Below are 26,311 nucleotides of genomic sequence, written 5' to 3' on the forward strand. Positions count from 1 at the left end.
GGGTGGGTCCCCTCTGCGTGCCCCCCATCCCGTGCACCCCAATCTGGCCACCACTGCACAAAGGAGCTCGACCTGGGTGGCATGGCTCCCTCCCTGAGAGCAACTGAAACTGCCTGACAGCAAAAGGATGCCTGCCCTGTTTCTACCAGGAAATCCCATCTCACCCTCCGAGGAGGCTGTTCTGCGGGGGGCCGCCCCCCTCATTTGTCCAAGTGTCGGGGCCCTTTATGTGACAGATACGAACACTTGCTGGGGAGATAGGATCAGCCCAGGACCAGGGTGGCTTGTCTCCAGGATAGAACCTTATTGAGCTGCAGTGGTTTTATCTTTAATGGATCGTTTTACGGGACAATAGGTGATGGAATTTGGTATCTCACACCAGCAGTGTCAATGATTTCAAGTAATGACATTTTTATTGAAACGTGCAAGAGATAAACAGAGTCCAGGGAGCATCCACTCAGAGAAAATGGGGCGTCTCAGATGGGGATGCCAGCTGACGGGGATGCCAAAGGACCAGCCTGCTGGCAGGACTAGGTGCTCTGCAGCCAGAGGGGCCGCCCAGGCTTCTCAGGGGGCTGGGGAAGGGGGGACGGGCCCTGGGCTCCACGCTCGCTGGCTCGCAGGCTGCCTCCACCTCCCCGAGGTTCCCAGGGAAACGGAGTGGGTGAGCATCCTGAAGGCCCCCCAGCTCTGGGGCCCGGTTCACGGGAGCTCATAAGCCCACTTTAATTAAGGAACAGACTTTACAAGGTGAGCAGCGTCGAGCTGCAATGAAATGCTGAAGTGGAGGTACCTGATCCCTGGCCCGGGTTTATTTCAGGCCCGTGAATTCTTTTTGTTATAGATAGGACCGAAAATGCCAAGTCACGTGTGGGCTGGGTTTTGACGTTGCTTTTGAAGCTGTGGGGGGCGCTTCTCAGGTGAGGTTTTAAAAGGCAGGCGGGGGCTTCCCTGGTGGCGCAGAGGTTGGGAACCCACCTGCCAATGCGGGGGACACGGGTTCGAGCCCTAGTCCAGGAAGTTCCCACATGCCGCGGAGCAACTAAGCCCGCGAGCCACAACTACTGAGCCTGCGCTCTAGAGCCCGCGAGCCACAACTACTGAAGCCCGCGTGCCTAGAGCCCGTGCTCCGCAACAGGAGAAGCCACCGCACAACAACGAAGAGTAGCCCCAACTCACCACAACTAGAGAAAGCCCACACGCAGCAACGAGGACCCAATGCAGCCAAAAATAAATAAATAAATGAATAAATTTTTTTTTAAAAGGCAGGCACCCATCAACACAATCAAAGCAGCCTCTAGTGGGAGCTGGGGAAGGGCCTTGTGCTGCCAGCGGGGGGGGTGGAGGGGTGCGTGCAGGGGGTCCATTTGTGGGGATGCAGTGCCGGTGAGCACCCGGTGCTGCTGGTAAAGCCACCGCTACCTCCCCCTCGTCGAACTGGCCTCAATTTCCACCTGTAAACTGACGGGCAGGCAGCTCCCATTTCGCCCAGGGCCCACGGCCTGCTTATGCTCCCCCGCCCCAGATTTATTTCTGCTGAAACACACAGGAGGGTGGGAACAGGAAAGAACAGAGGGTGGTCCGCTGAGAGTGCACGAGCAGGACTTAAACAGCACGGGCCACGCCGGGACATGGGGGCTAGCTGCGGGGAACTGGGGAGGGTGGCTGGGAGTCCAGGTCTGCCCTCGGGCTGACAGAGCCAGGGCAGCTTCTATGCGGGGAGGCGCCAGGCCTATTAGATCACTTCCCGTGTCCTTGATGCTTTTGTGCTCATCAGCATGCACACCCACAGAGGCATGAGGCCGCTGAGCCTCGTGTGGACACACACCGACAGTGGAGGCCCCCGGCGATCGGGAGGACAGGCCCGGAACTCTCCCTGCCCCACCAGAGGGGGCCCTGGGTGACCGTGACTTGCCCCTTAGCTATGGGACTGGCTCTGGAGAGCATTCAGGTGACGGTATCTTCACAAGCAGGTCCCATGACCAGCAGTTCCAGTCTCCACGTGTAAGACCATCAGGGTCTCAGCTGACTGCCAAGAAGGTGAAGGGCACAGGGCCCTCGGGGTCACTCTCGGGGTGGCTCTGGGCCCTGGTGCTTTGAGGAGGGTTAAGCTCACACAGGGGTTAAGCAAGGAAGAGCAAACAGACCAAGCCGGAGGGGAGCTGCTGAAAGAGGGCCTTCAGCACGTCTCATCCTGGTGATGAGCCTGCTGGTCCCCACTCCCCAGCTCCCGCTGCTGCGCCCACGTGAGGGGAAAACACACCCTTAGCCAGATTTTGAAGCAAAGCTAACAGAGACTCCCTCAACTCACAGATTTGCAGGAATTTCCCTTCTGGGGAGCTGAAATCGGCCGACAGCAACCTCTCCAACACGGGAGAGATCTGCCATGAAAACCAGACCCTGCGCACAGAGCAGGAATCTACAGAATGGAGGGGGAGGGGGAGTGACTCCAGGCCAGGACCGCATCGGCCACAGACCCCCGACACTTCAAGCAACCCCTCATCCAAACACAGCCAGTGGGAGGATCTCAAGATGGGAACAATGCCCGGCGAAGCCACTTCTCTCAGAAGAACTGACGGTTTCTTAGAGTGGTGGGATGGGGAAGGATTCTGGCGACTGGCCTGGTGCTCCAGACTGGAGCCAGGAACGCCGGGTGGGCTGGTTTGGCTCCTGCTGCCCTGAAGCAAAAGTCCTGCAGTCTCACAAGCGGCCTGAGCCAGCAGAGTGCTATATCGTTCCAACCCCAAAGCGCCCACTTTGAACAAAAGACTCCAAAATGAAGGGCCATCTGCTCCTGCCAGACCAAGCCAGCAGGCTGTGTGACAGGCCAGCCACGCCTGCGGCCACGAGTAACACACACACAGGAGACAACGGCACCCACAGAGGCAGGAGGGCTACCCCGACCTGCCTGCCCAGGGCTCCCACACCCATGCCCTGGACCTTTCCTCCCGCGGCTAACATCCCCCTGGAACGGTAGAGTAACATGCGTCTCCCTGCTCCTGGCCTGGCCACCTGCCCTCCAGCGGAGCCCCTCCACGGGCTGCCCTGCCGCCTCTCCTCCCACAGGTCTCAGCCCAGCGCCTTCCCTGCCTCCATCTCGGGGGTCCCGCTGCCGCGTGCCACCCACCTGGCCCTCCATGCCCACTCGGGGGGGGGAGTGGGGGGGCACACCATAAGCTCCTGCCCTGACACACGGTGTCTGCCCTGGAGTGGTTCACGCTGGGTCCAGAGCGGGCACTTGGCCAGGGTTTGAGCTGACCCATCTCCTTCTACAACCTTGAAGCCACCTTCGTCCAGCACAACCACGGTAGCAAAGCTACGGCTCACCTGCCCCCTTCCAGCCCCCTACCCCCGTACACGCAGTCAGACTACGTTTCCCAGGCTCCCGTGCTGGAAGGTGTGGCCACGTGACCTGGCGCTGGCCAATGAGATGTGGGCAGAAGCCACGGGCCTGCCGCCCTGGCCCGCCCATCAAAGTTTCAGGAACACGGCCTCCCCCTGCCCCAACTAGACGCCTATGCCCAGGGTGACCTCCGAAGCCGTGCGCTGAAGGTGGCAGAGCCTCTGGTGGCCTGGGTCCCTGGGTTTCTGCAGCATCTCCTCCATCTCCCACAAGAACCTGCCGTCTTTGATTTCAGCTCGGCAGGGCTTCATTCAATGATGTTTTGGGGACTCTAAGAAAAGGGTCCACCCTCTCCCACACCTGCAAGCTCAGGCCACCTTTGCCAACTGGGACGCCCCCTGTCCCCACGGGGGAGCGCCTGCCCAGGCACGCACTCCCAGAACCCACCGCCCCTTTTGTTTTGCAGGAGGACACTCCTAGGGGCAGGGCGAAGCAGTGGTCAGGAATGCGGGCTCGCACCCGTAGCCTGGGCCCAGCCCTACCACTCCCCAGCTCTGCGGTCTCAAACCACGGTCTCGCCAGTCTGGTCCCACGTGTGAAGGAGGACGGCGTGGGGCAGTGGGCGAGACCAGGAGTCACTCCAAGCATAGCCTGGCACACAAGCAGCATCGGAACGTGGCCACTGCTACCACCATGTCTTCTCACACTGTCACACTGTCACGTACAGTGACAGATTCTTAACACAAGCAGCAGGTAAAAGATGACACGACGTGTGCCCCAAAGTGGAAACGGCCCAAATGTCCACCAGCAGTGGAACACGTAAACAGGTGGAGGCGTGGTCACACAGCAGAAAACGCTGCAGCGTGAAAACGGATAAACTATCACCACGCATGGCAGGGACGAATCCTCCTCGCAGACAGAGCAGAAACGCAAGAGACAAACCAGTCCGTGTGCGTGGGGTTCAAACCCAGCCAGCACTCAGCCGTGTCTCCCAGGGACACAGACACACAAAGACAACGGCCCAGAGAAGCAGTGACACGCGGGCCATCAGAAGCAGCTCTGTGGGGTGGGGGGAATGGGACCGCAAAGGAAGGGGGGCCGGGACAGAGAACGAGGGGGTTCATTTCCCAGCAGCGTTGACTGGGGAGTCATTTGATAAACTGTATGTATGTATCCATCTTTCAGCCAAGTACAATATTTCACGTATTTTTCTGTACCATGTAACGTCTTAGGATAAAAACATTTACCGAAAAGGGAACACACCATGACAGACATAGTCCTCAGGTGCCCCTGAGGCTCACATCCCTGCTCTCAGTCATTCCAACATCCCTCTCGGTGCTGCTGGGAGGGGATCTGGCTGTTATAATTAAGGCCCCAAATCAGCAGATCCTATAATTGGGAGGTTACTCTGGGTGGGCCTGACCTAATCTGGTGGGCCCTGGAAAGGCATCGGTCCCTAAGTCAGAGGGGCCAAGTGTGAGGGGACCCTCGGTACCAAATGGACCTTCCCCAGAGCTCCGGGTACGGGTCCGGCCCGCCGACACTCGACTCTGCCTCTGAGGCCCTAAACCGAGGCCCTGGCAGGCCCATGCCTGGGCGCTGAGAGCCGGTCACCTCAAGCCGTCTATGGGATCAGCTATGCAGCAGCAGAGAACTAAGACTGCCCAGCTGGAGGGAGGAGCAAAGAGATCAAAACTATCTAACAGAAGGACGCCAGATCGTCCACATCTGCCCAATTTGGGTACTGGGCACTGTTCTGTTAATTATTCTCTTTCCTTTTCCGAAATTTGAAGTATTAAAAAAAAAAAAGAAAGAAAGAGTACACTCCAAAGAGGACAGTACAGAAAGGGGGGAGGTGTGACTTTCCAGTAGAGACACCTGAGCAGCACGACCTCAGCCAGGGGACCGAGGTTGACACCAGCAGTGATGAGTCATGTTGACGGCAGGCACCCCGAGACAATGGACAAGATGGCCCCTCATGCGTGGTGCTCCTCCCAGCACCCAGAGCCCCAGCTGTGGGAGAAAAACACCAGACAAGTTCCCACTGAGGAAGATTCTACAAAATCTCTGACCACAGTCCTCCTCAAACCCATCAAGGGCATCGAGAACAAGGAAAGTCTGGGAACCCTCCTACACAGCTGGTGGGAATATAAACTGGTGTAGTCACTATGGAAAACAGTATGGAGGTTCCTCAAAAAACTAAAAGTAGAGCTACCATATGATCCTGCAATCCCACTCCTGGGCATATATCCAGAGAAAACTCTAATTCAAAAAGATACATGCACCCCTATGTTCATAACAGCACTATTCACAATAGCCAGGACATGGAAACAATCTGAATACCCATCAACAGATGAACGGATAAAGAAATTGTGGTACATATACACACTGGAATATTACTCAGCCATACAAAAGAATGAAATAATGTCATTTTCAGCAACATAGACGCAACTAGACCAAGTTAAGTAAGTCAGAAAGAGAAAGACATACCATACGCTATCACTTGTATGTGGAATCTAAAATACGGCACAAATGAACTTATCTGTGAAACAAAAACAGACTCACAGACAGAGAACAGACTGGTGGCTGCCGGGGGTGGGGGGGGCGGGGAGGGAAAGATTGGGAGTTTGGGGTTAGCAGATGCAAACTATTACATATAGAATGGATAAACAACAAGGTCTTACTGTTTAGCACAGGGAACTATATTCAATACCCTGTGATACACCATAATGGAAAAGAATATGAAAAAGAAAATATATATGTATAACTGAATCACTTTGCTGTACAGCAGAAATTAACACATTGTAAATCAACCATACTTCAATAAAATAAATTTTAAAAAATTAAAAAGAACAAGGAAAGTCTGAGGAACCATCACAGCCCAGAGGAGCCTGAGGAGATAGGATACCTGAATGTCACAGGGAACCTGGATGGGGTCCTGGGACAGAAGGCGACACCAGGGACAAACAAGGCAAACTGAATGAAGCAGGACCCTAGTCAACAAGAATGTACCCATAAGGTTCATTAACTGCAACAAATGTCCCAGCCTCATGTAAACTAATAAGGAGGCTGGGTGTGGGGTGCATGGGAACTCTCTGTACTGTCTTCTCAGTTTTGCTGTAAAATCTAAAACAGTTCTGAAAAATAAACTCTTTCAAAAGGAGAGAGAGGGAGTACACCACCAAAACAGTGGATAAACAGACCAGCCTGTGACAAACACAGAAGGAACAAGGAAACAGTGGACCGTTCGCACCGGGCACTCTCCGTCATGAACCCTCCCACCCCTGCTCACCAAGAAGCCAATTTCCAAATCCATCAGCTGCACCGCTGCCCGGCTGCCCAGGCTCACAGCAAGGCATCAGAGCATCGGGAATATCAGCAGATCCCCCCACTCAGCCTCATCGGCTCTGGAGGAGAGCATATGGTGAGATTTTCCGTCGCAGAAGGCTGACCGTCCTCTGCCGAGCGGGATGTTAAAATCACTTTGTGTTCCCTGAACAAACACCAACTGTGCCTGTCCCCACCAGCACTGCGAGATTCAAGGAGGCAGCCTGCGGGAACGGACCCTGCTGCCTGGTGAGCGGAGCCCTTGGGGGAGCACTGGGATTCCCAGGTCCACGATCTGCCCCGAGCTGCACGCAGCACAGGTTGTCACCTGACGCAACTGTCTGGCTTTGCTGGGGCAGCACCAGGCTACTGAGTTTAGTGTGGGCGAGGCTGGCAAGAAGCAGTCAGATGTTTGGGCTGATCTGTGATTCAAGCCATGCTGTGTCACGCTGCACAAAAATCCTCTGAAGTTGCCTGTTGTCGCACCCGCCAGGTTAATTAATGATGCAATCCTATCCTCACAGCCTGATGACACAATGCCCCAATTTGAGACTCCAGCATCAGGAGTTGATTTTCAAATGCCACAGCCAGCTTCCAGTTTCAGATTTCCGGCACAATCCTGACAAGCAGAAAGGCTGGGCTGTTGGCATCGGGGACGACAGTGTGGTCCCGACAAGAGCGGACCGAGGGCTCTATGAGGAGGGCGGGGAGGGGTCCCGGGGTTGGGGGGTAGTAACACGGCTGTGCTTCCCATAAGCCCCCGGGTGCTCAGGCCCTCCTGGGCACGTGCTAAACCACTTCTCCCAACGCTGCGCCAGCGTCCCCGTGCTGCTGAGCTCCAGGGTGCGTGCGCGGCTGCAAAGCCCAGCTGGAAGTGACAGCTCCCAGCAGGGGCTCTCGGTCACCTCGCAGAACGCCAGGTCTCCAGTCTTCTGGGCATGGTCCCCGGGGGTGGCGGACGGGACCCTGGAGGCCAGACTCACGAACTGCCTGAGTGAGGAGACACACTGTCCTTTCCTGACTAGATGCATGCATGTGTGCTGCCACACACACACGTGCACACTCCAGGGTGACCAAGCACCGAGGGCCCCCCGGGTCTGAGAGGGTTTCCAGGATGTGAGACTTCCGGCTCTGAAGCTAGGAAAGTTGCGCTGGTCACCCTAACGCCAAGGTCACCGCGCACCCTGGAAGGAGGCAGTGGGCACACGGGTCAGGCACACAGGGAATAAACGACAAGCAGGCCTGCTGCTGTGGCCAGAGCCACCGTCAAAAGAGGTGACGGAGAAGGTGCCCCTTGCTGCCCACAGCCCTTTGCATCAAACAGTGAGTGCACAGCAAGCTCCGGACCAAGGACCCATGAGCCGGGAAGACGGGCCTCGGCTGGTTGTGCTGTTTAGGACAACAGCCATCTTCTCTCAGAAGGAGGATCCTTCTGCAGAGACGCGACCACCTCCATCATAAAACCTCCGACGAGCAGCTTCAGGCAAGGCTGCGTGGACGGAGGACAGACTCCGCCAGGGATGCTGGGTCTGGTATCTCCGCAAACAGATTCAAGAAAGCTCGGAGCCTTGGACAGCACGACCCTGCCACCTTATCTGTTGTCTTTTAATAAACAGGGGTCCTGACACCTCTCTACTCTCCGGCAGTCTGCTCTCAGGAAGAGCTCTCTGCTCAAAAACATTCTTTTTGTTGCTGGATTTCTGGTCACCATGGCCCAGGAGGCAGGGCAGAGGAAGGAGTCTGCTGGTCTCCCCAGTGTGTTCACGAGGTACACCCCGAGCCTCCCTGCACCATCCCGACGGTCTCTTCCCCCGGCCCCCCAGGTGCTGCAGCCACGTGGAGCTGCTGAGCGAAGCCGCGTGGCTGAGCTGCGGCGCCTCTCCCCCCAGAGACCGAGGAGGAAAGGAGGCAGCGCCTCTATCTCACGCTGGCATCCTGTATGGGGACGGGGCGCAGTGCTGGGAAGCTAAGTACCAAAGCCAATCTGTGCAGCCATCACACTCCTACCATCTCCACTCCAGACGGTGCCCAGCCAGCCCTCCCGCCGCCGTGGGGCAAGGCGGGGCCGCGCCTGAGTCAGGGAATGGCCCTGCTCCCCGCTGTGCCAGGCTCTCAGAAGCCACGAGGTCACCCAGGGACCTCCTCTGGGAGTCACCAGCGCTCTCCACCACGGGCCTTCGGAGCTGCTGCCTGCGGTCGCTTCGCTCGGCTCCATCAATCACCAGAATTCCCAATTCTGCCACCGGGGACAAAGCAGAGGCCCTGGTGGCCGCCCGGCATTGTGGTCCAGCAGTGCCACCTGTAGCCAGAGCCAGGGAGTCTACGGCCGGGAGGAGGGCGGGAGGCGCCTGTCCCCTGGGGCTCACTGGGGTGATTAATCAACGCCCGCAGGGAGCATGTCTGGGCAGTGGGCTGAAGCCGCCTGGGGTGGGCCTGCAGGGAGGTCCCGAGGGGCCGGGAGGGCACCCATCAAGGGGGAAGGGAGCAGCCCAGCAGTCTCACCCCGCCCCTAAAGGAGCAATAGACCCCTGAATCCTGAGCCCAGCACATCCAGCCTCTCTCCCAAGCTGCAGCCAGAGGCTGCAGGGGCTGGACCACATCTGCACAACAGCTCACGCCCCTCCCATGCCCCACGGCAGGGAGCACATGCCCTCAAACGTGCACATGCGCACACACACACATACCCATGCCCACGCACGCACACACACTCACACACGCGCAGGCACACCTCCGGAGTACCAAGTGCAGGCTGAGATGACTGCCTGCTGGGTGTCAAGTTTCCCGGCAGCAAAAGAAAGGCTGCCCGTTCCCTCTCCTGTGAAAACCCCTGAGTGAAAATGCCGAAGAAAAACTGTAGGTGCAATGGAATCAAAAGGAGAAATTCTCAACGCACCCTGGTGCAGTGCTCAGGCTTCTTAAAGGTCAGGGAGGGAGCAAAGCTCTGGGAAAGGCTCCCCGGCCCCCTCACCAGCAGCCCCTCCACCGACTGCCCTCAGGGATCCGCCCATCACACCCCAGGACCATCCACGTGCCCTTTGTGGGAGCACAATCCGAGAGACCCTCTCCCCTGCCCCCGCCTCAGGGCACCTGACACCCAGGCCAACAGAAGCCAGAGGGCGGGAGGGGCTGGGGAAGCAGAGAGAAAACCAACTGCGGGACCTGCCTGACGGCCAAGGTCACGGCCCAGACAATCCCCGCGGGGAACACTGTCTGTCCTGTCCTGGGGCCCTCTGGTGGCACGTCCTCCACCCACCCGCATGTGGGCACACGGCAGCTGCTGCGTGTGGATACGGAGCCCTGCGTCTGGGCAACAGCGTGAAACGACCCCAGGTGGGTGTGTCACGCGCTCATCTACGGATACAGTTCCTGGTGACAGGCTACCCACAGGGACCCGAAGGGGCCGTACCAGGGGTGGGTATCGAGGGAGGCCCGGCAGACGGAGCAGCCCCGGGACGGCTGACCCAGCGTCACTCACGGGCTCCAGGGGGTCCTCGGCCCTGCGGGAGGAGGCACTCTGAATCAGGCGGAGCTGCTCTGCCTGCCTCCCCAGGCCCACGACCTCCTGGCCCCGATGACCAACCGTCCGGGCCGCTGCAAGGCTGGGTCTATCTTAAATCCCCGTCTCCAAAGCGATCTGAAGCTCCCACGTGCTGCGGGTATTCTTAGCCTGGCTGCCAGAGAGCGCCGCACAATGCCGGCCTTTCGGAGCAAATGCCATGCTGTTATCGACACCGGGCTGTGCGCGTCACTCTGACACACAAATCACACCACCAAAGTAGCAACAGACCCAGAAAGGCTCCAGAAGACGCCGTAAACCTGAGTAAGTCGACACTTTCAAAAAAAAAAAAGTGCTACTGAAATACCCCGGAACGGTTGTGATCAAGCTACTGCAGACGCAAGAGCACGGTGTGATTCGGGAGACAGACGTGGGAACGGATCTGCCGGAGAGCCCCGCCCCACAGGGTCCAGGGGAAGGCAGGGAGCAGGGGCACCACCTTCCCGGGCATCCTGAGTGGCTCCCTGCACCCCCAGCCCAGGGACAAGAGGACACCTCACTAGCCCCCGCACCCCACCCCTGCAGAGGTCCACGTTGACCCAAGAGGGAGTGCGGCCTCCACACGACGTAAACCTCTGTGCACGGGGGCTCCCAGGGGCTACGGGGTCGCTGTGCTCCCAGAACCCCAGTCTCCTAACAGCAGGGGCCACCCGAGCAAACCAGGGGTGCAGCTCAGGGGGCAGGGGTGCTGCGGGCTGTCCTGGGGGACAGGCAAGCGAGGGGAGCAAGGTGCCGGCCCTGTCACCCAGGGGCCGCTGGCCCTCATGTTCCCAGCACCCTCTCTCTGGGGGACATTCCTCAAACCCAGTCCCACTGTCTTCCATCCGCCCTCGGTCCCAGCCGCTTCTCAGAGGCCCCCAGCCGCTCACTCCTCCCTGCCCCCCCAGAGAACACACGAGGGCCCCAGTCTCCCGAGGCCTCCCCACCCCCGGGCAGGCCTGCATCTGAAAGCCCAACCTTCCTCGCCCAGCAAGTGCGGGGACCCAGCAGCGCCTGCTTGCTTACTTGTTCTTTCTTTCTTTTTTTTTTAAGGAAAAGGTGGGTTTTCTCCCCTTTGTACCCCTCTGGCTGGGAGGCCCTGACCAAACCCAGGGCTAAGAGCCCCCACCGCCCAAGGGCAGCGGCTCCGTCTCCCCCTGCTGCTGCTTCCAGGGGGCCTTCAGAATATCACTGCCACTGCCGCTCAGAGGAACCTACGAAAGGATGAAAGAACCTGGGAAATTTCCAGCAGCGCACAGAGCCAAGCCAGAGGGAAGGGCGGGAGCGCCATCTAGCGGCCCTCGGGGGAGCCGCGCTGGGGCAGGACTGGGACAAGGCCACTCAAGAGACCCAGGCAGACGTCCCTCCCGCCACCACCCCACCCCATGAGACACGGCCCAGGCCAGCGAGCTGGGCCCAGTAGTGTGTGCGCGCGCACACACACACACACACACACACACAGGTACCCCACACAGATATCTGACACTCGTCGCACACTGGTACCTGATCCACACATATACACACTTATATACACAATACAAACATATAGATACCTGACAAACACACACACAGATACATCACACACACAACACACACACAGATACCTAACAAACACTCATACACACACATAGGTACCTGAGACACATATATACACACTTATACAACACACACATACATACGCTCATATGCATACTCAGACACACACACCCAGGTATATACACACACACACTCATACACACTGACACACTCATTTGTATACACACATACACACACAAACACAAATATACACACAAACACACACACATACATATACGCAGAAACATACACTCACATACCCCCTCGGACACTCACACACACACATCCCCTCACATGCACGCATGCAGCCCCAGCCTGCAGATCTATCTGCACGGGGAGCCCGCAGGCCACTCACCGGCACTCAGCCCGCCAGGCCCACGGGGAGGACGCTGCTGTGCGGAGCGGTGGGCAGAGCCCCCAGGGAAGCGCCCCACAGGTGTGGGCCTGGCGCAGAGCAAGGGCCCCTCCCGCCAGGCCCGGACTGGGGCCTCCATGCTGTCCCGGCCCAGCCTTGCCATGGGGGGACGGGGCGGCCACGCAGTCACTGGGGCCTCCTGGGCAGCTCGGGGACGGCACCCTGACCAGGAAACCCCTCCACTCGGTGCGCAGGACCACACTGCAGGCATGAGGCTCAGGCCTTTGTTCAACCACCATCACCAAATATACCAATCTCTCTCCAAATCTTTCCCCAAAAGCAAATACTTCCCCACCCAGAGGTTCCAATGATCAAGGGCTCACGTAAAGCCACAGAAGGCCACAAAAGGGGAGGAGTGGACTGAAAACAGGAAGCCCGTGGAATTGTAACAGGATCCCAGCAAACGCACAAAGTAGCACCACGCGAAGGCCAGGGGGTCTGCGGCCAGCAGAATAACAGCCCCAAAGATGGCCGCAGCCTAATCCCAAGACCTGTGGACATATCACCTCACGTGGCAAAGGGGACTTTGCAGGAGGGATTAAGTTAAGGTCCCTGAGACAGGGATGACCCTGGATTACCCGGGGAGCCCAGTGTCATCACAGGGTCCCTCATAAGAGGAGGCAGGAGGGTCAGAAGCAGAGAGAGACGGGAGATGCTGCGCTGCTGGCCGTGAGGATGGAGGAGGGGCCGCGAGCCAGGGATGCGGCGCCTCTAGAAGCTGGAAAAGGCGGGCACCGATGCTCCCCTGGAGCCTCCGGAAGGACCAGCCCTGCCCACGCCCGGATTTAGCCCCGTGAGGCAGTCAGCCTCCTGGCTCCAGGACTGTCAGAGAACCAATGTGAGCTGAGTTAAAGCCGCCAGATCTGCAGTCCTTTGTTACAGCAGCCCTGGAAAACTCACACGTGTCCCCAGCCTTCCCTGCCCATCTGAGTGGGAACCGCTGCCAGACAGCGGGGCAGGGGCTTCACTCGGTCCACGGCAGAGGCGAGGAGAGGGTGGTCACACAGCCGACGGCCGACAGGGAGACCTGGCTTCCCACCCGGGTCCGCTGCTCAGAGGGCCTGCTCCCGCCCCTCAGCAAAGGGCCCCAGAACGTCCCTGTTGACTTAAGGGGGTAGGGGGCCCTCCCCCAGGCCGGCAGGCACAGGCTCAGCCACGTGGGGCTCAGCTCTCTGTTGGGACAAGACAGGGGCGCCTTGGCCAGGGTCCGCCTGGGTCCCTGCTGGGTGGCCCCCCCAATACAAAGGTGAGGGTTCACTGGCTGAGCTCCTGAGCGCCTCTCTGCTCCCCTGAGCCGCGATGATTATTGTGACAACAGAACCTTCTAACAGCTGGGGAGAGGCAGGGCGATGCGAAGCCCCCAGCTCAGAAGTCTCTGCTAGAAACACAGCGAACAAAGACGGCCTCCTGCCGGCCCCCTGGCAGAAGCTGCGTGTCAGGGGAGTGCTCAGCTGGGAGATTCCAGAACACGACCGCCTTGGCAATCTGCCCCAGCCTGGGGGGCCCATTGCTCACAGAGTGCCCTGCAAGGCCCAGCATGCCCGCCCACACCCTGCAAACGGCTAACACCACCCCCCAATCTGGAGGCCAAGAGGGAGGCGAGGGGAGGCGAGGGGAGGCTCAGGCACAAGGCCGCCCACTCCCCAGGCCCGCGGCCCCAAAGCCCCCAGCACAGCGCGGCCCTGAGAGGCGTTACCGGAAGCCTGGCAGCAGCCACGTTCAGTGTAAGGTGCTCTGAGCGCAAACCACAGGCTCCGGGGATCTGTAAGCGCGTTTCTGGGGGGCGTGCGTGCCCTCAGCTAGCGGGGGCTGGGCCGGCGGAGCCCCAAACCCCGACCTCTGCCTGCCCTGCCCGACAGCCCCAGGTGCAGCCCCAGGAGCCACTACAGCCCCCACCCTCGCCCATTGGGCAGCCCCGCCTCCCTCAGCAGCGGCCGGCGGGGCTGCGGCCGCCCCTCACCAGGACTTGGGCTCCCCGAAGTGCAGGTAGTTGATGCTGTACAGGTCCATGTCCTCCGTGTGCCAGGCGAAGGTGGTCTTCCACATGCCGAAGTACAGGTAGGGGGTGTTGACGCCCTCGATGATGGTGCCGCACTCGCGCTCCACCATGTCCAGGATGGTCCGCAGGTTCCCGATGTTCCACTGGGCCACGTCCTGCATGGCGGCGAGCACACGGTCAGCCTGCCGGCCACCCCGGCCCCCAGCCTCCCCCACCGTCACTCGCCCCCAGACGCCGGCAGTGAGACACCTGCGTCATTCCCTCGGAGCCCGGGCTGCGGTGTGACCCCCTGCCCAGGGCCCAAACAGCATTCTGCCCCACACCTGCCTGCTTCCGAGCCTCGCCCACCCCAGGGGTCCAAAACCCACCCTGGGCTGCGCACACCCCACAGGCACAGGCCCCCTGCCCCAGGCCAGGCGGCCAGGCAACGCTTCCCCTGGACCCCACGTTGAGCTGTGTGTGAATCATGGGCGGGGAAGGCCTCGCTGCGGCCACGCTTGGTGGTGAATAATTCACGTGCCGGGAAGTCAGTGACACAGAGGAGGAAGAACATGCCGAGCGGGGCTCCCAGCGACGTGCCAGACAGGCCTTCCCGCACCTTCCCACAGCGGAGACAGGGACGGCACTCAGAGCCAGGCAAACGAGCGAGGGATCCCCACCCACCAGGCTCATCTATTCCTAACGCCACGAGCAAACAAACCCCGTCTTGTCATAAGAGCTCGTAAAACATGCTTTCATTGACTTCCAGTCCCCGGGGAAGCCTCGGGGCTGCTGAGATGCTGAGTGCACGGCAGCGTTCCTTCATGCCCCAGATCCACCCAGTGCCACCCACCGCGTCCACGTTTTAGGCCCGACTTGGCAGGTCGGTCTTTGCAAGGTGAGCTGTGGCCAGAGCCCAGGACATGGAGGAGGGCCACCATCAGACTCCCACCGCGAGCATGAGAAGCCCAGGGTCGCCTCAAGTGGAAGATGCCCAAGACTGGGGGCACCAGCAACCAGTCGCCTCCCCAAAGCCCTGTCCATTTGCCACCCGCCCCCATCCAGCCCGCATGGACAGGGGACCCGGGGTCTAGACTAAGCTGGGCGATAACTCATCATGGGCCAAGGCATTCTCTGCTCTGGGCCTCAGTTTCCCCTCAGTACAAGGAGACTGTGGTACTAGGTCAGGCACGGCAAACACATGGCGCCAAAGCCCCAAATCCTCTTCCAGAACCCAGGACAGGCTCACCCACTGAGCTTTGCCTCGGCCCCGCTGAGCTTGCACTGGGCCTTGGAGCCCTTCGCGGGGCCGTCACTACAATCGTCGGCAGCACGTGAGAGCAAACCCAGAGGTTCTCTAGGGACAAGCCTCCAATTTTTGAATTTTTATTTAAAAACAAAATTTGGGGTCCTCAAGAGAATGAGAATATAAGCTATAGACTTGGAGAAAATCTTTGTAAAACATAAACAACTGTTGTCCGAAATATACAAAGAACTCTTAAAACTCAACAATGAGAAAGCAAACAACCCACATAAACACTGGGCCGAAGACCTGAACAGACACTTCACCCAAGAAGATACACTGATGGCAAATCAGCACATGAAAAGATGCTCCACATCATCAGGGAAATGCACATCGAAACCACAATGAGGTACCACCACACACAGACAAGAATGGCCAAAATCCAGAACACTGACAACACCAAATGCTGGCGAGGATGTGGAGCAACAGGAACCCTCATTCATTGCTGGTGGGAATGCAAAATGCTCCAGCCACTCCGGGAGGCAGGTTACAAAACTAAACATACTCTTACCATACGCTGCAGCAATTACGCTCCTTGGTATTCACCCAAAGGAGTCGAACGAAAACTTATGTGCACACAAAAATCTGCAACGGCTGTTTACAGCAGCCTTATTCGTAATTGCCCAACCTTGGAAGCAACCAAGATGTCCTTCAGTAGGTGAACGGTTAGAATAAACCACGATATATCCAGACAATGGAATGTTATTCAGATCTAAAAAGACATGAGCTGTCAAGCCATGACAAGACACGGTAGACCCGTAAATATTGGGTTGGCCAAAAAGGTCGTTCGGGGTTTTCCATAAGATGTTACATGTGACTAAGTGGAAAAAGCCAATCTGAAAAGATTATATACTGTATGATTCCAGTTATAAGACATTCTGGAAAAAGGCAAAACTATGGAGACAGTAAAAAGATCAGTGGCTGCCAGGGCTTGGGGGAAGTGGAGTGACGAGCAGCTGGAGCACAGAGGCCTTTTAGGGCAGTGACACTATTCTGTATGACACCATAACGGCAGAGACTTGCCATTATACACCTGTCCAAAGCCATAGAAGGTATGACACCAAGAGTGAGCCTGAATGTCAACTACGGACCCTGGGATCAGAGTCGCAGACAAGGGACTCAATGTAACAAACACACGGACAAGGCATCAGTGTAGCAAACGCACAGCTCTGGTGGGGACGCTGACAGAGAGCGAGGCTGAGGGTGCAGGGGAGCAAAGCACGTGTGGGGACTCTCTGCACCCTCCTCTCGACTGCGCCGTGCATCTGAAACTGCCCTAGAAAAGATACCTATTTAAAACTAACAACAATTATTATTATTACTATTATTATTCAGGATCCCACCTAGCACCAAGACTACACAGTGGGGGAAAGAACAGTCTTTTCAATAAACAGTGTTGGAACAAATGGTTGTCCACATGAAAAAGAATGAATTTGGACTCCCTCTTCATACCATATAAAAAAACTAACTCAAAATGGATCATAGACCTAAATGTAAGAGCCAAAATTATAAAATTCTTCGAAGAAAACATAGGGGCAAATCTTCACGACCTTGGAACTGGCAAAGGATTCTTAAATAAGACACCCAAAGCACGAGAAATAAAAGAAAAAATAACAGAAAAATTGGACTTTATTAAAATAAAAACTGCCGTGCTTCAAAGAACACAACCAAGAAGGTAAAAAGACAACCCACAGAACGGGAGAAAATACTCACTAATCATTTATCAAGTGAGGGACTTGTATCCTGAATGCATGAAAAATTCTTACAACTCGATAATGAGAAGACAAATAACCCAATTAAATATGGGCAAAAGATCTGAATAGACATTTCTCCAAAGAAGATATACAAATGGTCAATCAGCACATGAAAAGACCCTCAACATTACTACCACCAGGAAATGCAAATCAAAGCTACAATGAGATACTACTTCACACACACCAGGATGGCTAAAATAAAAAATACAGAATATAACGAGTGTGGGTGAGGATATGGAAAAATCAGAGCCCTCAGGCTTGCCTGGTGGAAACGGAAAATGGGGCAACTGCTTAGGAAAAAAGTCTGGCAGGTCCTCAAAAAGTTAAACATGGGGTTACCATGTGACCTGCAATTCGCCCCTGGGTAGCTGTCCAAGAGAAATGAAAACACATGTCCACACACAGACTTGCACGTGAATATTCAGAGCAACATTATTCCTAATAGCTAAAAAGTGGAAACAAGCCAAATGTCCATCAGCTGGTGAATGGATAAAGAATATATGGTCCATCCATACAGTGGCATATTATTTGGCCATGAAAAGGAGAGAAGCACTGATACTCACTACAACGTGGGTGGACCCTGAGAACACAACGCTTGCTCAGTGAGAAAGCCAGACACAGAAGGACACACAGTGTGTGATTCCATTCATGCGAAACATCCAGAACAGGCAAATCCACAGAGACAGACAGTGGGTTCGTCATTGTCAGGGACTGAGGAGGGGGATGGGAGTGACTGCTAACGGGGATGGGGCTTCTTCTGGGGATGGTAAGAATGTTCTAAAATTGTGGTGATGGCTGCACAACTCCGTGAATATACAAAAAAACACTGAATTACACGCTTTAAATGGGCAAATTGTGTGGTATGTGAATTATATCTCAATAACGCTTAAAAAAAAACAGTAAGTATGATAATCAACAAATAAATAAAACCAATCCAACTAGCACTAACTTTCCAAAACTCTACATGGAAAAGGACAGGTCATTTGACAATCAGGCATCTGACTCCACACCCACCTGTACACGAGCACATGAACTTCAGTTATTCCATCCCATCAGGCTGCTGGGGTCTAATTCCCTTCCAAGAAGTCACAATCCATAAACCGAGCAGCAGAGCCGCAAGCTGGGATCGGGCTGGCGGGAGGAGCTGGGCAACACCAACCCCCAGGCACCAAGGTCCACACTGTGGCCAAGTCAAGAGGACAGCTGGCCGAGGTCACAGGGCATAGCCAGCTGGGGCCACCGGTCAGACAGCCTAGATTCTAACACCTGCTTGGGACTGGACACAGAGAGTGGGACTCAGCAAGTTTCCCAGCCACGGAGCCTCGATGTCCCCACTTGGAGTTGCGGGGAAATCGCCCAGTTGCTCTAAGGACTAAACATGGTGTTTAAAGAACAGAGGCGCGGGACTTCCCTGGTGGCCCAGGGGTTAAGAATCCGCCTGAAAATGCAGGGGACACAGGTTCGAGCCCTGGTCTGGGAAGATCCCACAAGCCTTGGGGCAACGAAGCCAGTGCACCACAACTACTGAGCCTGTGCTCTAGAGCCCACAAGCCGCAACTACTAAGCCTGCAAGCCACAACTACTGAGCCTGTGTGCTGCAACTACTGAGCCCACATGCTGCAACTGCTGAAGCCTGCACACCTAGAGCCCGCGCTCCGCAATGAGACTCCACCGCAATGAGAAGCCCACGCACCACAACCAAGAGTAGCCCCCGCTCGCCGCAACTAGAGAAAGCCCGTGCGCAGCAACGAAGACCCAACGCAGCCAAAAATAAATTAATTTAATTTAAAAAAAAGAACAGAGGTGCCTTCCTGCCCAGGACTGCGCCAGGCCCTGCCTGCAGAGGCCCAGGGGAAACAGCCCTCCTTGTGTTCAGAGACCAGACGTGTCCCTGGGGACACGCACAGCGGTTCTCCTGCCCGAGCCGCTTCCAGGAGGAGCCGCAAACACAATGAAACCGGAGAGGGTTGGAAGCCCAGCACTGATCCTGGGCTGCCAGGGAGGGTGGTCCAGGCCTCGGCGGCCTGGCATGGGAAATGGGGGACCTGGAGGTTGGCCCCTCTCCCCGGGCCTGGAGGCCCTTGAAGAAAGCAGAGAAGCAGGGGGAGCAGTAGACAGGCCCCAAGAGGCCCCAGAAAGCCCTGGGGCCACAGCCCCGCCAGGCCCCCCCATCAACCCGACCCAGCAACTTCTGCATGGCCCAAGGGCGAGCTGGCCCACGGTGCTAAAACACACCTGTGTAACCACAAAACCTGCCACGAACAAGGTGACCAATCCTGGCATTCAGAGGTGCGTAGCCGGGAGATGGGGGAGGTGCGCCCGGGTGCGGGTGCAGGTGCCGGTGGGAGTCGACGGTTAGGGACCTGGGCTGCAGAGCATGCAACAGGGCCTCTGGGGCCGCGTCCTCCAAGCATATGCAGCCCTGCTCCCAGGGGCTGCGTGCTCGCTGGGAGAAGGCCTGGCCTTGCAGGTCATCTGACCCTTTGGGATCAAGGCCAAGAGTGTGAGCTCAGGGTCCGGGACACGCCCACTGAAGGACTGCCATGCGCCCGCCAGGCCCCATGTTATTGATGGGGAAACCGAGGCCCAGGAAGGAGGAAGCAGGACAGGGGCAAACTCGGTCTGGACCCCCGGGGTGAGGGCATCTCCCTGTGGTTCTGGGGGCAGTGGGTGAGCTCACTTCGAGCTTGACCTGCATCTTCCAGGTAACAAACTAATGCCCTCGGCACCATGCACCACAAAGTGGACCCACTAACGGAAGGTCCGGGCCCAGGTCAGCTGGGCTCCGTGAAGCCGGTGAAGCGAAGCACTGGCAGCGATCCGTGCTGGGACCTGAGCGGCAGTCGTGTGTTTCCCACGCCTTTTGGGAATCACAAGCCGCCTGTTCTAACAGGCTCCTCCCCTGGGCGCCAAGGAGGGTCCCAACCCTTCTCAGGAGGGGACTTTATTCCTGCCCCCACCTCCCCGCTACCCAAGAACAGGTGGCAGCTGCCCTCAGGGGAGAAGGGCTGAGCCGACAAGAGTCTTCCCCTCAGGCGACCTTCAGGGGAACAACCGGGGGGAGCACGCAGGGAGGCAGAGGGGGCCCCCGGGGAGTAGAGAGGGCCAGATCCTAGCCCAGGGTACCCCGTGCAGAACACACCCAGGAGAGATTCAGGTTTCAGAGCTTTGGAATTAACCCCGGTAGATCCATCCCAGGGCTATCCGAGGTCCCACAAATATTTATAAATTGTCCCCCCAAAACACGATCCCACTCAAACCTCCCTCTGCTTCATGCCAGCACCCTCGGGGACCTCGGCATCAAGCCTCGACCAGGGCCTGTCTCGTCCTTGGACAGGCCGCGGGCGGCAGAGGCCCAAAGGCCGAGGAGCAGGGCCCTCCCAGCCCAGCAGAGGGACTGGACGTGAGTGGACCCAGAGGTGGCCTGGATGGCTGAGAACTCGGGCTCCCAGGTTTCCAGGAAGATGGAGTGACAGAAACTTGAGAAGAAAAGCACTCAAACAACCGAGAATTTAGAGAGGCCCCTGGGAGAAGGGACGGAACGCTCGATGTCATCTTTTTAGAACTGCGTTGTGGCCAGGCCGCTAGGTCAGCGGCCGAGCGTGGGATCAGGGGCAGGGGCAGCACTATGACCTGGCAGGGAAGATTCTGCAAACCTCTGGCTTCTTCCTTTCATCCTGAGCTGGCACGTGCCTGCAACCAGAGCCCAAAGAGAAGGCCCCGTGGAGCGTTCCATGTCACCCCAGCCTCTGTGGTCCAAGGTGGAGCCCGCTCGCCCCCTCCACACCTCCACATCCACCGGGACGCCTAGGGGCCTCAGTACTTACATCATCATACAAGGAGCCACTGATGTCAGCCCCATAGATGGGCGACACGAAGGTGAGGTTCTTCCAGTACTTGCGCTCCAGGTCATCGAAGTCCTGGTGCCGGGGGGTGCAGTACCTGGGGACAAACCGAGCATGTGGGGCTCAGGGCACCTGCCAGACACACCGAGGGAGGGGCTCCACTCAGATACCCGCCCTCCCGGCAAGGGCACGGCCCCGGAGCCCACGGATGAGCTGTGGTGACTGCCAGGCGGTGAGGTGGATGGACGGCGGGGGGGCAGCCCTGCCTGGAACGGTACCCAGGGGTCCCGTCTCGCCAGCTATCAGGGCCCGGGGCCCCCAGGTCAGACCACACGCCAGGGCCACGGGAGCCGGAGGAGGGACCTGGGTTTTGACGGTTCTTGTCCTCCTACCACCCTGCAGACACCGACAGGCACCGTGGTGGCCAGGGACAGCGCATGAGGGGACAGACAACGCCTGCTCTCACAGGACGCTTGTTTGAGAGCAAAGAGACTGCCAGAGACGCACAGAAGACTTCAGCGACTGAGGGGGGCTGGGAGCTACACAGAACAGGGGGAGTGAACAGCGGTGCTGTGTGCCAGGGAGCGTGCCCGCATGCCATGAGTGCCCACGACGCGCCCGTGAGCTCCCGGGAGTGTGTGCGCATGCCCAAGTGTGCCATGGCGAACCAGGCACTTGGGGAGACGTGCCAGGAAGCCCCTCTCTGGGGAGGTGCTGTCAGAGCCGAGACGTCCTGGGGCGGGGAGGTGCTCCGGGGACAGGGGACACGGGCAGGCCCTGAAGGGCCGGCCCCGCAGCCAGCGCTGAGGGCAGCGTGAGGTGGACAGCGTGGCCCTGGGTCGGGTGAAGGTCTGGATTTTGCCCCTAAGAACCGGGGGACTGTGAACTGGGGGTGCTGAGGCCCACCCAGGGCACACAGAGCGGGCTTTGTGGGGGCTGCGTGCGCCCCGCCCTCCGCACCCCGAGCTGGCGTTTCGCCCGCCACGCCACCCAGGCCCGCGTACTTCTCGCTATTGGCCAGGCGCCGGTACTCCCCAACCGTCATGGCCTTCTTCTGGATGTTATACTGCGTGAAGAGGCCCGACTGGCCCGTCACCACCTGCTGGATGGGCGCCGGGATGACCACGTCGTCAATGTCGTCGTATGTCTGCCGTGGCTTCCACTCCTTCGGGGGGATGATCTGCGAGACGGAGCGGGAGGGTGGTCAGCGGCGCCTCCCCTGGGCTCGGCCGCTTGGGACTGGGTGAGGGGCAGGGAGAGCCTGGGAGCACCTAGCACCCCCTGTCCGTGTCACCGAGCTCCCAGGAGACCTGGGGCCAGGCCTATCTGGGCACCACCCGGCAGGGTAGGGGGCTGTGCCTGCCTCTGCACGGGGCCAGGGCCTGGAGAAGTGGGAGCAGCCCCAGAGGACGTGCGCGAGCAGATGTGGGCAGGCTGGGCTGTGTGCGCCCCTCGGCCTGGGATGCACTCGCTATGTCCCAGGGGCTCTGCTACCGCGCCCTCTGGCCACCACGTGCCCGGCTCGGGACTCCGCGCAGATGAGGCCCCAGAGCAGAGACCCTGGTGCCGCAGTGCACACTCATTCCAGCGCCCTCGCTCCAGTGACACCTACTGGGGGCGATCGCAGCTCTAGGTGGTGGGGAGACATGGGGACACAAAGGACTCAGGCGAGGGCCTGAGTCCTGACTGGAGGGCGCAGGTGATAAATCCCAGCGAGAAAAGGAAATTGTAGGACAGTAATAAGGGTAAAGCGGGGCTGGGTGAGCCACCCAGAGGCAGGAGGTGGGGGGCGGGCAGTGGGGGGTGACAATTCCAAGTGGGAGGAGGCCTGAGAAGGTCACACTGCAGCCCCCACCACAGCAGGCGCCACCACGCCCCTCCCCCAGCAGGTGGCGGCACCCCGGCCCACCCACCCCACCCCAGGAGGGTGCCACGGATGCGGATGGACCTCCCCCTCCACGTTTCCTCTCCACCAGTCGGGGGTGACCTCTGCACAAGCCCCACGGGCCCAGGTGGGTGTTTGCAAGCCCCGAACCTCCTTCCAGGGCGTCCAGTGGGCCACCCACCCAACAGCTCTGGGAAAAGGAACTAAACCAACCCATTTTTGGTGCATCAGCCACGCACCCTGGGGGAGCCGAACCCTCTCCCAGCTCAGGGCCACCAGGGAAGCACACGGCGCTGAGGCCCGAGTTGGCCGACAGCTCGGGAGCGGCTAAGTCCACTCACCATCCCCAGGATCCCACTGTCACATGGGTGCAAAGAAATGTTTTGCTTGGCGACGAAAACACTGACTCTCCAGTTCCTGCTAAAAAGGGTGCTGCCCACCCACGACTAGCACGCATGGGGGTGTCCACCCACATAAATCAGTAACAACGACAGCAGCGACAATGAGAAAGTCAGCGCTCCTCACCCGGGCAGTCCCGCCCCACGGGGAACACTGGGCCATGTCTGGGGACGTCTGTGGTTGTCAGGACTGGGGGAGCTCCTGGCATTGAGGAGGTGGGGGCAGGGAGGCTGCTCCACACCCCACAGCACCCAGGACGGCCCTCCAGAGAATGACCTAGCCCTCATGTCAGCAGTGCCAGCAGGACCCTCATTTAGAGTTAGATGGGGACGAGCCCCCTCCCAGAAGACACAGCTGTTAAGTCACAATGCCACAGGTGCCTGGCGTGACAACAGGGTGCTGGGCTCAGCCTGCCCGTCGACCGTTTTATTAGATTCCCAGTGAGAAATCTGAGGAGTCAGGTGATGAACTAAAACACTCAAGGCTAGAAATGCAAAAAATAAAAAGGAGAGAGGGGGACTTCCCCGGTGGCACAGCGGTTAAGACTCCACACTCCCAATGCAGGGGACCTGGGTTCAGTCCCTGATCAGGGAACTAAGATCCCACACGCATGCTGCAACTAAGAGTTCGCAAGCCACAACTAAGGAGCCCACCTGCTGCAACTAAGACCCGGCGCAACCAAATAAATGAATATTTAAAAAAAAAGAAAAAGAAAAGGAGAAGAGGGCCCATGCCTCCAGGATACGGGATGTTCTTGCAGGGAAACGGGTTGTGGGCTGAGGGATCCGGGACTCCGAGCTGCTCTTTAACTACGTGGCTGATGCCTCCTCGTTGCAGAAAAGCCTGAGTTTCCTCCTGGGGAAAGCGCAGTGACCCTGGACCGGCTCCCCCGCCCCAAGTCTGTTGGAGAAACGCCTCCCTAACCAGGCTGCGGGATGAATGGACCACTCCTCAGCCCTCCGCTCTCAGGGGAGAGACTCGGGCTCAGTCCTGTCCCCTCGGGCTCTGCTGTGTGACATCTGGACACTGGGGAGGAGCCGGCAGATGCTCCCGACACCTGGCTCACACGTGTGAACTGCACTTTCCCAGGCACATGCTAAGCGGGTTCTGGAAAGGCGCATGAACAGAAGGCCACTGGTCTGGAACCCGAAGCTTCTGGAAAAATCCCTCAGCAAAGCACCACGGCCTAACACCCTCAAGTCTCCGCAGAGCAGGATTTGAAAGGAGGCTCTCCAAGCAGAGAACACCTGAAGGATGTCCCCTGAAGGCCCATGAGCATCCCCACTGTGTGGCCCTGGACGGACCCTGACTCGAAGCTGCTAGGGGGCAAGACTCAGCCAAGGCCAGGAGGACCGAGAGGCCACACACCCAAGGGAGCGGCGTGACACCAGGGAGGTGGCCAGCTTGGCGGGCAGCTGGGGCAGGTGTGGGAGACCCTTCTAGAGGGAAGGAAGTGAGGGGCCGGCCTCTGCCCCCCAGAACCAGCTGGACCCAAAGCCATTCTGCTGGCAGCAGGCCTGGAGGCTAAGAAGAGCCAGGGCACCGCCTGGCTGCAGGGCACTGAGAGCACTGACGCCCCTTGACCCCTCCCCAGGACCCTAAGCCACGCCCCTTCCTGGCTCCCTCCCTCCCCCAGCCCTTCCCAAGCAGCCTGAGGGGGAAGGAGCCCAGCTGGGCACTGGTCCCAGAGCACACTCAGGGTGGGTGAGGAATGTGACCCACCACCCCGATGGCCCCAGGGTGGGAGCCCCCGTACCCAGAGCCCCCTCAGCTCCGGGCCCCGGCCCAGCCGTGCCTGCTGAGTGCCCACCCCGACCTAGTTGCCCCAGGCCCGACAGAGCTTTTGTCGGGGGGCTATCAAATGTAGCTTTGATGAAAAAAGAAACCTCAACACGACACACACACACACACACACACACACAGAAGGGCGGTCAAGGCTGATGAGACCAGGGTGAGGGGGACCCCAGCAACTACAGAACTCGTTCAGGCCAGCAGGACACTGTGTCCCTTCTCCAAAGAGGCTGGCAGCCCTCAGGGCTGACGGCCCGCGTCAGAAGGAATTGGGGGCACCGAGGGCCGTGGCACGTGCCTCCCTGGACCCGTCTGTCCCCGCAGTAGCCGGGAGGCCCCAAGGGGCTAGAGGCACCTACACGCCGTCCCTGCCTGACGGGAGCAGGGATGCTGGTGCACGCGTGTGTGTCGGCGTGACTGTCCCCACAGGATCTCTCAGCGACAGCGGGGGAGCTGCTCCCAGCAGCCCCTGCCCGCCCTCCCCGTGCCCTTCCAGAGAGAATTGCCCTTGCCAGAGAGAAAACAGCAAAGAAAATACCACTTAAGAAGAGTGGAATGGAACATGCAAACAAAGGGCAGAGGGGGACTTCCCTGGTGGCGCAGTGGTTAAGAATCCGCCTGCCAATGCAGGGGACATGGGTTCGAGCCCTGGTCCAGGAAGATCCCACATGCTGCGGAGCAACTAAGCCCGTGCGCCACAACTACTGAGCCCTCGTGCCACAACTACTGAAGCCCGCATGCCTGTGCTCCGCAATAAGAGGAGCCACCACAACGAGAAGCCCGCACACCTCAGCGAAGAGTAGCCTCCGCTCACCACAGCTAGAGAAAGCCCGCACGCAGCAACGAAGACCCAACACAGCCAAAAAAACAAACAAACGGGCAGAGTGAAAATGTGCCCTGAAAACATCTGCCTCACAAAAACATACAGTCCGAATGGTTTCCCGTCGATTCAAGTAAGTTAGTGGAAAACTGGTCCACGGGAATTAAAGGCTTTAAAGCAGAGGCATGGGGCTCAAAGGAAAGGCAGGAGCCGGCAAAGGAGAAGAAAAGGGAAGGAGCAGAGCCGGGGTGAGGACGTGCAGGGGAGACTCGGTGACGCCACACGAGGCTGCACCCAAAGCAGCCCAGGGACAGAAGGTGCTGGCAACAGCCCGGAAGCCG

General features: G+C 58.4%; 1 protein-coding gene across 1 annotated transcript in view; it reads right to left on the reverse strand.

Moving 5' to 3' along the window:
- The window catches only part of KDM4B (lysine demethylase 4B), a 134,828-nt gene that overhangs the window by 66,210 nt on the left and 42,307 nt on the right, over window positions 1–26,311 (reverse strand). Inside the window, 3 exon segments of the mRNA XM_082650235.1 lie at window positions 14,156–14,349; window positions 21,058–21,172; window positions 22,080–22,255. Coding sequence (XP_082506361.1) covers window positions 14,156–14,349; window positions 21,058–21,172; window positions 22,080–22,255 — 485 coding nt within the window.

The sequence above is a fragment of the Grampus griseus genome (genome assembly GCF_964374135.1).
Source record: "Grampus griseus genome assembly, chromosome: 3".
Classification (NCBI taxonomy): Eukaryota; Metazoa; Chordata; class Mammalia; order Artiodactyla; family Delphinidae; genus Grampus; species Grampus griseus.